The following is a 12,873-nucleotide window of genomic DNA, read 5'->3' on the forward strand; positions in this document are numbered from 1 at the left end:
AAACCTTATGAACATCGGAGGATATTTGACCCCATTATGGGTGTGGGAAGTTTTGACCTATGTCTATATAGGATATTTGAGGGTACCACTTTGACTTGAATTTTGACCAAAAATATTGTTGCCAGATTTGGATGCAGAATTAATAATGAGTCCAAATCATGAACAAAAAGCGAAACCTTATAAAAATCGGATGATATTTGACCAAGTTATGGGTGTGGGAAGTTTTGACCTATGTCTATATAGGATATTTGAGGGTACCACTTTGACATGAATTTTGACCAAAAATAATGTTGCCAGATTTGGATGCAGAATTGATAATGAGTCCAAATCATGAACAAAAAGCCAAACCTTATGAACATCGGAGGATATTTGACCCCATTATGGGTGTGGGAAGTTTTGACCTATGTATATATAAGATATTTGAGGGTACCACTTTGACTTGAATTTTGACCGAAAATATTGTTGCCAGATTTGGATGCAGAATTAATAATGAGTCCAAATCATGAACAAAAAGCGAAACCTTATAAAAATCGGATGATATTTGACCAAGTTATGGGTGTGGGAAATTTTGACCTATGTCTATATAGGATATTTGAGGGTACCACTTTGACATGAATTTTGACCAAAAATAATGTTGCCAGATTTGGATGCAGAATTGATAATGAGTCCAAATCATGAACAAAAAGCCAAACCTTATGAAAATCGGAGGATATTTGACCCCGTTATGGGTGTGGGAAGTTTTGACCTATGTCTATATAGGATATTTGAGGGTACCATTTTGACATGAATTTTGACCAAAAATAATGTTGCCAGATTTGGATGCAGAATTGATAATGAGTCCAAAACATAAACAAAAAGCCAAACCTTATGAAATACGGAGGATATTTGACCCCATTATGGGTGTGGGAAGTTTTGACCTATGTCTATATAGGATATTTGAGGGTACCACTTTGACTTGAATTTTGACCAAAAATAATGTTGCCAGATTTGTATGCAGAATTGATAATGAGTCCAAATCATGAACAAAAAGCCAAACCTTATGAACATCGGAGGATATTTGACCCCATTATGGGTGTGGGAAGTTTTGACCTATGTCTATATAGGATATATGAGGGTACCACTTTGACATGAATTTTGACCAAAAATAATGTTGCCAGATTTGGATGCAGAATTGATAATGAGTACAAAACATGAACAAAAAGCCAAACCTTATGAAAATCGGAGGATTTTTGACCAAGTTATGGGTGTGGGAAGTTTTGACCTATGTCTATATAGGATATTTGAGGGTACCATTTTGACATGAATTTTGAGCAAAAATAATGTTGCCAGATTTGGATGCAGAATTGATAATGAGTCCAAAACATAAACAAAAAGCCAAACCTTATGAAAATCGGATGATATTTGACCAAGTTATGGGTGTGGGAAGTTTTGACCTATGTCTATATAGGATATTTGAGGGTACCACTTTGACATGAAATTTGACCAAAAATAATGTTTCCAGATTTGGATGCAGAGTTGATAATGAGTCAAAATCATGAACAAAAAGCGAAACCTTATGAAAATCGGAGGATTTTTGACTAGGTTATGGGTGTGGGAAATTTTGAGCTATGTCTATATAGGATATTTGAGGGTACCACTTTGACATGAATTTTGACCAAAAATAATGTTGCCAGATTTGGATGCAGAATTGATAATGAGTCCAAATCATGAACAAAAAGCCAAACCTTATGAAAATCGGAGGATATTTGACCCCGTTATGGGTGTGGGAAGTTTTGACCTATGTCTATATAGGATATTTGAGGGTACCATTTTGACATGAATTTTGACCAAAAATAATGTTGCCAGATTTGGATGCAGAATTGATAATGAGTCCAAAACATAAACAAAAAGCCAAACCTTATGAAATACGGAGGATATTTGACCCCATTATGGGTGTGGGAAGTTTTGACCTATGTCTATATAGGATATTTGAGGGTACCACTTTGACATGAATTTTGACCAAAAATAATGTTGCCAGATTTGGATGCAGAATTGATAATGAGTACAAAACATGAACAAAAAGCCAAACCTTATGAAAATCGGAGGATTTTTGACCAAGTTATGGGTGTGGGAAGTTTTGACCTATGTCTATATAGGATATTTGAGGGTACCATTTTGACATGAATTTTGAGCAAAAATAATGTTGCCAGATTTGGATGCAGAATTGATAATGAGTCCAAAACATAAACAAAAAGCCAAACCCTATGAAAATCGGATGATATTTGACCAAGTTATGGGTGTGGGAAGTTTTGACCTATGTCTATATAGGATATTTGAGGGTACCACTTTGACATGAAATTTGACCAAAAATAATGTTTCCAGATTTGGATGCAGAGTTGATAATGAGTCAAAATCATGAACAAAAAGCGAAACCTTATGAAAATCGGAGGATTTTTGACTAGGTTATGGGTGTGGGAAATTTTGAGCTATGTCTATATAGGATATTTGAGGGTACCACTTTGACATGAATTTTGACCAAAAATAATGTTGCCAGATTTGGATGCAGAATTGATAATGAGTCCAAATCATGAACAAAAAGCGAAAACTTATGAAAATCGGATGATATTTGACCAAGTTATGGGTGTGGGAAGTTTTGACCTATGTCTATATAGGATATTTGAGGGTACCACTTTGACATGAATTTTGACCAAAAATAATGTTGCCAGATTTGGATGCAGAATTGATAATGAGTCCAAAACATGAACAAAAAGCCAAACCTTATGAAAATCGGAGGATATTTGACCCCGTTATGGGTGTGGGAAGTTTTGACCTATGTCTATATAGGATATTTGAGGGTACCACTTTGACTTGAATTTTGACCAAAAATAATGTTGCCAGATTTGGATGCAGAATTAATAATGAGTCCAAATCATGAACAAAAAGCGAAACCTTATGAAAATCGGATGATATTTGACCAAGTTATGGGTGTGGGAAGTTTTGACCTATGTCTATATAGGATATTTGAGGGTACCACTTTGACATGAATTTTGACCAAAAATAATGTTGCCAGATTTGGATGCAGAATTGATAATGAGTCCAAATCATGAACAAAAAGCGAAACCTTATGAAAATCGGATGATATTTGACCAAGTTATGGGTGTGGGAAGTTTTGACCTATGTCTATATAGGATATTTGAGGGTACCATTTTGACATGAATTTTGAGCAAAAATAATGTTGCCAGATTTGGATGCAGAATTGATAATGAGTCCAAAACATAAACAAAAAGCCAAACCTTATGAAAATCGGAGGATATTTGACCAAGTTATGGGTGTGGGAAGTTTTGACCTATGTCTATATAGGATATTTGAGGGTACCACTTTGACATGAAATTTGACCAAAAATTATGTTTCCAGATTTGGATGCAGAGTTGATAATGAGTCAAAATCATGAACAAAAAGCGAAACCTTATGAAAATCGGAGGATATTTGACCCCGTTATGGGTGTGGGAAGTTTTGACCTATGTCTATATAGGATATTTGAGGGTACCACTTTGACTTGAATTTTGACCAAAAATAATGTTGCCAGATTTGGATGCAGAATTGATAATGAGTACAAAACATGAACAAAAAGCCAAACCTTATGAAAATCGGAGGATTTTTGACCAAGTTATGGGTGTGGGAAGTTTTGACCTATGTCTATATAGGATATTTGAGGGTACCATTTTGACATGAATTTTGAGCAAAAATAATGTTGCCAGATTTGGATGCAGAATTGATAATGAGTCCAAAACATAAACAAAAAGCCAAACCCTATGAAAATCGGATGATATTTGACCAAGTTATGGGTGTGGGAAGTTTTGACCTATGTCTATATAGGATATTTGAGGGTACCACTTTGACATGAAATTTGACCAAAAATAATGTTTCCAGATTTGGATGCAGAGTTGATAATGAGTCAAAATCATGAACAAAAAGCGAAACCTTATGAAAATCGGAGGATTTTTGACCAAGTTATGGGTGTGGGAAGTTTTGACCTATGTCTATATAGGATATTTGAGGGTACCATTTTGACATGAATTTTGAGCAAAAATAATGTTGCCAGATTTGGATGCAGAATTGATAATGAGTCCAAAACATAAACAAAAAGCCAAACCCTATGAAAATCGGATGATATTTGACCAAGTTATGGGTGTGGGAAGTTTTGACCTATGTCTATATAGGATATTTGAGGGTACCACTTTGACATGAAATTTGACCAAAAATAATGTTTCCAGATTTGGATGCAGAGTTGATAATGAGTCAAAATCATGAACAAAAAGCGAAACCTTATGAAAATCGGAGGATTTTTGACTAGGTTATGGGTGTGGGAAATTTTGAGCTATGTCTATATAGGATATTTGAGGGTACCACTTTGACATGAATTTTGACCAAAAATAATGTTGCCAGATTTGGATGCAGAATTGATAATGAGTCCAAATCATGAACAAAAAGCGAAAACTTATGAAAATCGGATGATATTTGACCAAGTTATGGGTGTGGGAAGTTTTGACCTATGTCTATATAGGATATTTGAGGGTACCACTTTGACATGAATTTTGACCAAAAATAATGTTGCCAGATTTGGATGCAGAATTGATAATGAGTCCAAAACATGAACAAAAAGCCAAACCTTATGAAAATCGGAGGATATTTGACCCCGTTATGGGTGTGGGAAGTTTTGACCTATGTCTATATAGGATATTTGAGGGTACCACTTTGACTTGAATTTTGACCAAAAATAATGTTGCCAGATTTGGATGCAGAATTAATAATGAGTCCAAATCATGAACAAAAAGCGAAACCTTATGAAAATCGGATGATATTTGACCAATTTATGGGTGTGGGAAGTTTTGACCTATGTCTATATAGGATATTTGAGGGTACCACTCTGACATGAATTTTGACCAAAAATAATGTTGCCAGATTTGGATGCAGAATTGATAATGAGTCCAAATCATGAACAAAAAGCGAAACCTTATGAAAATCGGATGATATTTGACCAAGTTATGGGTGTGGGAAGTTTTGACCTATGTCTATATAGGATATTTGAGGGTACCATTTTGACATGAATTTTGAGCAAAAATAATGTTGCCAGATTTGGATGCAGAATTGATAATGAGTCCAAAACATAAACAAAAAGCCAAACCTTATGAAAATCGGAGGATATTTGACCAAGTTATGGGTGTGGGAAGTTTTGACCTGTGTCTATATAGGATATTTGAGGGTACCACTTTGACATGAAATTGGACCAAAAATTATGTTTCCAGATTTGGATGCAGAGTTGATAATGAGTCAAAATCATGAACAAAAAGCGAAACCTTATGAAAATCGGAGGATATTTGACCCCGTTATGGGTGTGGGAAGTTTTGACCTATGTCTATATAGGATATTTGAGGGTACCACTTTGACTTGAATTTTGACCAAAAATAATGTTGCCAGATTTGGATGCAGAATTAATAATGAGTCCAAATCATGAACAAAACGCGAAACCTTATGAAAATCTGAGGATTTTTGACTAGGTTATGGGTGTGGGAAATTTTGAGCTATGTCTATATAGGATATTTGAGGGTACCACTTTGACATGAAATTTGACCAAAAATAATGTTTCCAGATTTGGATGCAGAGTTGATAATGAGTCAAAATCATGAACAAAAAGCGAAACCTTATGAAAATCGGAGGATTTTTGACTAGGTTATGGGTGTGGGAAATTTTGAGCTATGTCTATATAGGATATTTGAGGGTACCACTTTGACATGAATTTTGACCAAAAATAATGTTGCCAGATTTGGATGCAGAATTGATAATGAGTCCAAAACATGAACAAAAAGCCAAACCTTATGAAAAACGGATGATATTTGACCAAGTTATGGGTGTGGGAAGTTTTGACCTATGTCTATATAGGATATTTGAGGGAACCATTTTGACATGAATTTTGACCAAAAATAATGTTGCCAGATTTGGATGCAGAATTGATAATGAGTCCAAATCATGAACAAAACGCGAAACCTTATGAAAATCGGATGATATTTGACCAAGTTATGGGTGTGGGAAATTTTGACCTATGTCTATATAGGCTATTTGAGGGTACCACTTCGACATGAATTTTGACCAAAAATAATGTTTCCAGATTTGGATGCAGAGTTGATAATGAGTCAAAATCATGAACAAAAAGCGAAACCTTATGAAAATCGGAGGATTTTTGACTAGGTTATGGGTGTGGGAAATTTTGAGCTATGTCTATATAGGATATTTGAGGGTACCACTTTGACATGAATTTTGACCAAAAATAATGTTGCCAGATTTGGATGCAGAATTGATAATGAGTCCAAAACATGAACAAAAAGCCAAACCTTATGAAAAACGGATGATATTTGACCAAGTTATGGGTGTGGGAAGTTTTGACCTATGTCTATATAGGATATTTGAGGGTACCATTTTGACATGAATTTTGACCAAAAATAATGTTGCCAGATTTGGATGCAGAATTGATAATGAGTCAAAAAATGAGTATGTATGTATGTATGCATATAGGTGTGTGTATGTATGTATGCATGTACGTGTGTATGTATGTAGGTGTTTATGTATGTATGTATGTACGTGTCTATGTGTGCATGTATGTATGTAGGTGTCTATGAATGTATGTATGAATGTAAGTATATATGCATGTATGTGTGTGTAAATATGTATGTATGTATTGGTGGATATGTGTGTATGTATATGTCAATGTAAATATGTATGTATGCACGTAGGTGTGTGTGTGTGTGTATGTATGAGTGTGTATGTATGTATGTACGCATGTATGTATGTACGTACGTGCGTATGTATGTATGCATGTACGTGTGCATGTATGTGTATGTATGTAAATATGTACGTAACTAAAGTTTTGTGTGTTTATGTATGTGTGTATTAATGCTGGTTTGTGAAGATGTGCGTACGTATATTTGTATTATGAATGCAAATATGTATGCGTGCATGTAATTATGTTTGTATAAATGTCTGTATGTATGTTTGCATGTTTGTATGCATGTGTGTATGCATGTGTGTATACATGTTTATATGTATGTATATATGTATTTGTATGCATTATGTATGTAAATGAATGTATGCATATATGTTGTATGTTTGTATTCAAGTCCTAGCTGCACTGCAAATTAAAAAAAAAACGTATTCTACGTAAGTCCCCTCTACTCGATTCTCATAAACTCAAGTAAGCCTCATGGGAGACTTCAACTATGCAGGAGGCGGCTTCAACTGTGCAGGAGACGGCGACTTCAACTATGCAGGTGGCGGCTTCAACTATGCATGAGGCGGCTTCAACTATGCAGCAGACGGCGACTTCAACTATTCAGGAGGCGACTTCAACTATGCAGGAGGCGGCTTCAACTGAGCAGGAGGCGGCTACTTCACCCATGCAGGAGGAGGCGGCTTCAGCGATGGAGGATGCGGCGACTTTAATATTGAAGGAAACGGCGGCTTCAAATATAGATGATACTGAAACTTCAGAAATAGAGGAGGCGCGGTCTTACGTATTTAAGGAGACGATATGAAATATAGAATGGCGACTTCAATGAAGAAGGCGGCTGCTCAACTATAGAGGATATGGAGGGTTCAGCAATAGAGGAGGCGGCGGCTTTAATATTGGAGGATGTGGCTGCTGCAACTATGAAGAAGCTGGCAGCATAAGCAAAGGCGGAGACGGCGGTCTAAGAAGGAAGCGATGGCTGTGATGGAGGAGGCGGCATCAGTTTTTAATGTGATTATTCAAAAAACTGGTAAGTAATGTTAACAAATATATGTATAATAACTATGCCTTATTATATTTACAACTAATACAGTCGTATGCATGCAGGTTGTTTTATACATTGTCACATTAACATAATCTCTGCTTTTCTGTTCTTTCAGCGTGTTTATAAAAAATGTCGTCCTTCGCCTACTGATAGATGAGGGTAATAAGCACAATGGTGCAGGTAAGTACGTAATTACAAATATATATTTATATCTATACATAACTGTTTGATGGGTGATCAGTGCATATCCCAAACGATAAGAGCTTGTTAGCTTATGTGATGGAAAATTTCTTTCGCAATTAATTTAATATAAGTTAATATATAAGTGCTAATTTCACAAGAGAAGATGTAAATCTTATTAGATTGAAATAATATTGTTTTAAGTTTTGATATAATTACCAGATTTAGACGCCAAAATTATCTAAAGGCCAGGCCATGAACAAAGAGCCAAACTTTATCAAAATAGGATGAGATTTGATCGAGATATGGGGGCGGGAAGTTTTGACCTACGTCCATATAGGATATTTGAGGGTACCACTTTGACATGAATTTTGACCAAAATAAAAGTTGCCAAATTTGGATGTAGAATTAATAATGAGTCCAAGTCATGAACAAAACGCGAAACCTTATGAAAATCGGATGATATTTGACCAAGTTATGGGTGTGGGAAGTTTTGACCTATGTCTATATAGGATATTTGAGGGTACCATTTTCCCACGAATTTTGGATCAGGAATAATGTTGCTTGATTTAGATTTACACTTTATGTAAGAAATGGTTTTTTTGCTGCACATTCACTCAATTGGTTATTGGTGGAGCTTCTGGGGCACGTAAACCCCTCTGGGCTTAGCTCAACCAAAGTGTGTGCTTCCTGCATTTGGGCACTCGAGACGCTTAGTAAATTGACCAAAACTCACGTTTTAACTCAATGAGAATTAAATGCAATTCTTAAAAACTAAGTGAAGCTGAAAAAAAAAGACAAATATAATTCAAAACAAAACTCGGCTACGTGCGCAACGAGACTTAAGCAAAAATCCAAAAGCGGAGAAAGCTGAGAAAAATCAGTCAAGAGTTTCAGCACTCTACGGAGAACATTCTGCGGCGATAGTTCGGTTTGTACAGTCGGAGCAGAAAAACCAAACACAGAAAACCTCATAAAAATATATATATCTTTGAAAAATTCTTTTTGAGAAGTGAATTTCGCTGTGCCAACGGGAGGAGCGGAAGTTGTATTGAAATATATTTTTTTTTGAATGAACTAAGCACAAGATCGTAACAAAAACTACTCAGCATGATGATGATAAGCTGGAGTGTGCTTCTGCTGCTCCTATTGCTGAATATAACCCTAAACTTGGGCCTGCACCTGGAGAATCAGACACGGGAGCACGTCAAGCAGCTGATCGGTGAGTTATAAAGAAGCCTACTCTGAAGAACAGAAGCTAAAATGTATATATTTCCGATACAGCCTGCAAACAGCCCAAGGCGCCGGGCCTGTGCCGTGGCAAACAGCTGCGCTATGCCTACAACAAGGAGACGGGCAACTGTGAGAGCTTCTATTATACGGGCTGCGCCTCCACGGATAACAATTTCCTGACCTACGAGGAGTGCCGACGCGACTGCATGCAGCGGGGACGTTACTAGAGTATAGACCTTAGTTAATTTTTATGTTTGTTTATATTAACAAAAATCAGTTTTACAAGTTAATTTAAACAAGAACTAAGACTTTCTGGCTTTTCTGGACCTGTGCGGCCTGGACTCTGGTTGAGTTCGGGTCAGAGCTCGCCAGCTGGCGATCAGCAGCAGCAGCACCGCAAAGATCAAAGTCAAACTGTCCAGCGAGTGGTAGACGAACCAATTCAGCTCTATGCCTGGTGACTGCAACAGCTCCGCGGCCAGCATGCCATGTCGCATCACGTGCTCCACGCTCCAAACGGCCGTCTCCAGCGGCGTGCGTTCGCGCTGATTAAACACCTGCGAGATCTTTAGGGCGCGTTCAGCATAGCTGTGGAAAGTTTGGGGTTGAGCTGGGATATCACTGGAGAATAGTTGAATAAACGTACCTGGGCTGGCTCAGCTCCTGCAGCGACTGCTGCAGCGTTTCCACATTGATGTGCTCATAGTCCAGCTTGAGTCCCACGCCGCGATCCTGTGCCGCATGCGCATTGACAAACTGATCACCGTAGATGGGCGTCATGAGCAGCGGCTTGCCGCAGTGCAGCGCCTCGGTGAGGCCCAGCAGGCCGGCATGCGCCCAAAACAGACGCACTTGGGGTTGACCTACGGGCAGAACATGAATCAGTTTCGATCTTCGGAATGCTCCAGCCGTACTTACAAAGCAAAGCTAGTTGTGGTGCCCATTTGACAAACAGAAACTTGCTGGCATCCGGTTGGGGCTTGGGCGGTTCGGTCGCCTCCCATTTCCAAATCACATTCAATGGCTGCTTCAGCAGCACATCGATAATGGCCTCCAGCTTCTCGGCATCAATGCTAGAAGCGCGCACCATGGAGCCCCAGCTGATGAAGATGACGCCCTGCTTGGACTGCTCCAGGAACTGGGCAATTCTCGGGCTCAGCTGTTGCTCATCCTTGCTGGTAATGTGCACGCCGCCCACCTCCAGAAATTGTCGGCTATGCGGGCGGCTGCCCAAATGCGAGTAGTGTTGATTGCCCAGCACGAAAGCTGTTTGGGCACGTGCCACGGCATCCACATCCACATCAATTTGGAGATGGCGCTTGATCAGCACATTATCCGCGCGATTTGTGTGCAGCCTATAGATCAGCTTCAGCAGCTTGGCTTGGGCAAAGTTCAGTAGGCGCTCCCTGAAGTTCAAAGGTCGAGTGAAGCCCACAAACTCGGACTGCACATAGGAGGGCGTATCCGGCAGATCGATGCGATCGTAATAGTAGGGCATCAGGGCACAGGTGCTCAGTCCAATGATGGGCAGCTGCAGCAGCTTGGCAATGCCCAGCTGGCAGTCCGTGCTGAAGTACTCGGTGAGCAGAACATCGTAGGGCCTCTGCTGGTGACGCCGCAGGACAGTTTCCACATGGCCACTTTCGTAAAGCCGCTCGCAGGATATCTGGCCATTGGTGTACAGCTCATAGTACTCCTCCAGCAGCACCTTCAAGGAACGCGTGGGCGTGTGCTCCGACAGCGGCACCACATTGATGGTCGTATTCGATTGATCCTCGGCCTCATCGGAGATCAGCAGCTGCTCGTAGTTGGGCAGCTGCGCTGCCTGCGGATTTCTCACATACGAAATGACGGTCAAGTGGTGACCCCGTTGCGCCAGTTCACTTAATATCGGCAGCGCCACCTTGAAGTGACTGTAGCCAAAGTGCGGGAACACGGCGAGCACATTGCCACCCTCGACACCTCCATGAGCGCCACTTAACACCGCCAGACAGAAGCCAATTAACGCCAATCGTTCGCTTCGCGTCGATGTCGTCGTCATCGCTGCGCTGCGCTCGAATGAATGCGGCGAAGTTCATGAATGCCATGATTACCTAATGCCTCGCTTGATAAGTGTGTGTTGATATGGGTTACTTCCATAGCTATTTTTGTTATTGTGGTTAATCAATGTTCTTGTGGTTCCGTTTGTGGTGTGCTCTAATTGCAATTGCACTTGCTGTCAATTGCAATTTTGCGTCTGATGGCAACCCTGGTGCAGTTATCGATCCTAAATTTAAAAGTATTGCATAATTTTATGTGCTGCTGCTAATGCGCCTTAGCAGTCACACATTTGCTTGCACACATTACATACTGTAAGGCTGGGCAATTGTTGTAGAGCATACTTTCGAGCGCATTCGCAAATTGTACTCGACGCATTTATTTGCCGTGAACTCTAGATGGCGCCAGCAAAGCCGTTGGTATTTCAAATAATTGTGCAAATATAAATTTAATATTTTGGTAAGAGAATGATTATGTGGCAAGTGGGTTTTCACTTTTAATCTAATTATAATTTAGGATTATTAAAGGAAGGATACCAACATTGCAATAATAGCTCACGTTGAAAGAATTGGTCAAAAGTTGGGTTTTGTTTTTATAAGTATTAGGGAAATATGGGTTTTTTTTTTGGCAACTCATAAATACATGTTTTTATTCTTTTCAAAATCATTAATTTATTAAATTTAACATTTATTCTTAACATATCAAAAAAAGAAACTATGTAATCGAAATAAGTAATCGAATCGAATCAAGTTGAAAACAAGTTTTCGAATATGATATTTTTAATATAGTTTACTATTACTATTTGTAAGCTTCGCTTACTCTTAGAAAGGTGAAAAAATCATAAAAGAATATCCATTTTAGTTGATACACGAATCAGGCACAAGTTAAATACATTTTCCCTTCTATGTGCTGCTCAAATTATTGCAGAGCACTCAACGAAGGGAAAGCCTTAAGATATTGAGTGTACAATTGAATTGGAAAACGCCCCGAAAGCAATAGATAATGGACAGTAGGAAGCGTTAATTGGAACCGCAAGCGATGAGACGAAGAGGCGATGATAATAATTGTAATTGGCAGACAAAATGCAATTCCACTTGCATCTACAGCTGCAGCTGCAGCGGACAAGTGCAACGGGACAGCAGGGCAGCAGGGGAACAGGGGAACAGGGCTGGCCACAAGATTAGGGACTGCAATGTAAAGTGCACTGACAGAGGGAATCCCATTCGGAATGACAGCTCTTTAGGCGCCTGCAATTGTGTATGATGATGGTGGGGGAGGTTCTGAGTGTGCCTGTGTGTGTGTGTGTTTGTGTGTGCGACTGTGATTGTGGGCGTTGTCAACGACCCACTTCCCAGGGCGACGCAACGAGTGCGCCGATTGGGCCAAATTTCTCGATAAGAGCCCAAAAACACCAAACGTTAAAAATGCTCGTAAGTGTTTTTTACGATAAACCAGAAGAAGCAGGCGACGACGCGGAGCATGCAAAGAAAACAATATTTGAGCAAACAGAGCAATTAAAAGTGAACTGGGCTCTGGGCCGGAGTGCTCGCCGGCGATAAGTGGATGCCCATGGGAAACATTATACTGCATACTGCCTGACGCTAGCTGGCTCTCGGTA

At 39.3% G+C, this 12,873-nt stretch overlaps 3 protein-coding genes across 3 annotated transcripts; 2 read left to right on the forward strand and 1 right to left on the reverse strand.

The window, feature by feature from the left end:
- The first annotated feature begins 7,199 nt into the window (after positions 1–7,199).
- Positions 7,200–8,296, forward strand: LOC115760138. The gene is made up of 2 exons (XM_030701343.1): positions 7,200–7,790; positions 7,921–8,296. Exon 1 carries the CDS (start codon positions 7,251–7,253, stop codon positions 7,563–7,565), a length of 315 nt encoding a protein of 104 aa, XP_030557203.1. The 5' UTR covers positions 7,200–7,250; the 3' UTR covers positions 7,566–7,790; positions 7,921–8,296.
- Positions 8,297–8,875: 579 nt separating this feature from the next.
- Positions 8,876–9,561, forward strand: LOC115760012 (PI-actitoxin-Aeq3a). The gene is made up of 3 exons (XM_030701174.1): positions 8,876–9,207; positions 9,270–9,446; positions 9,496–9,561. Exons 1-2 carry the CDS (start codon positions 9,096–9,098, stop codon positions 9,443–9,445), a joined length of 288 nt encoding a protein of 95 aa, XP_030557034.1. The 5' UTR covers positions 8,876–9,095; the 3' UTR covers position 9,446; positions 9,496–9,561.
- LOC115760011 (UDP-glucuronosyltransferase 1-2) lies at positions 9,460–11,691 on the reverse strand. Its single transcript, XM_030701173.1, has 3 exons — positions 10,137–11,691; positions 9,865–10,081; positions 9,460–9,806 (listed from the first exon to the last, which is right to left on the reverse strand). The coding sequence occupies exons 1-3, from the start codon at positions 11,257–11,259 to the stop codon at positions 9,521–9,523; spliced, it is 1,626 nt and encodes a 541-aa protein (XP_030557033.1). The 5' UTR covers positions 11,260–11,691; the 3' UTR covers positions 9,460–9,520.
- Between the last annotated feature and the right edge of the window lie 1,182 nt (positions 11,692–12,873).

The sequence above is a fragment of the Drosophila novamexicana genome, unplaced genomic scaffold (assembly GCF_003285875.2).
Source record: "Drosophila novamexicana strain 15010-1031.04,08,12 unplaced genomic scaffold, DnovRS2.1 tig00000387-arrow-pilon, whole genome shotgun sequence".
Lineage (NCBI taxonomy): Eukaryota > Metazoa > Arthropoda > Insecta > Diptera > Drosophilidae > Drosophila > Drosophila novamexicana.

What these genes read in the sequence shown, in the direction of transcription:
- LOC115760138 (XM_030701343.1), top strand. Translation starts at nt 7,251, where the DNA reads ATGCAGGAGGCGGCTTCAACTGTGCAGGAGACGGCGACTTCAACTATG.
- LOC115760012 (XM_030701174.1), top strand. Translation starts at nt 9,096, where the DNA reads ATGATGATGATAAGCTGGAGTGTGCTTCTGCTGCTCCTATTGCTGAAT. An exon ending in GCACGTCAAGCAGCTGATCG is followed by an intron (nt 9,208 to 9,269) that starts GTGAGTTATAAA and finishes TTTCCGATACAG; the next exon opens with CCTGCAAACAGCCCAAGGCG.
- LOC115760011 (XM_030701173.1), bottom strand. Translation starts at nt 11,259, where the DNA reads ATGACGACGACATCGACGCGAAGCGAACGATTGGCGTTAATTGGCTTC. An exon ending in ACCACAACTAGCTTTGCTTT is followed by an intron (nt 10,082 to 10,136) that starts GTAAGTACGGCT and finishes TTCTGCCCGTAG; the next exon opens with GTCAACCCCAAGTGCGTCTG. An exon ending in CAGGAGCTGAGCCAGCCCAG is followed by an intron (nt 9,807 to 9,864) that starts GTACGTTTATTC and finishes AACTTTCCACAG; the next exon opens with CTATGCTGAACGCGCCCTAA.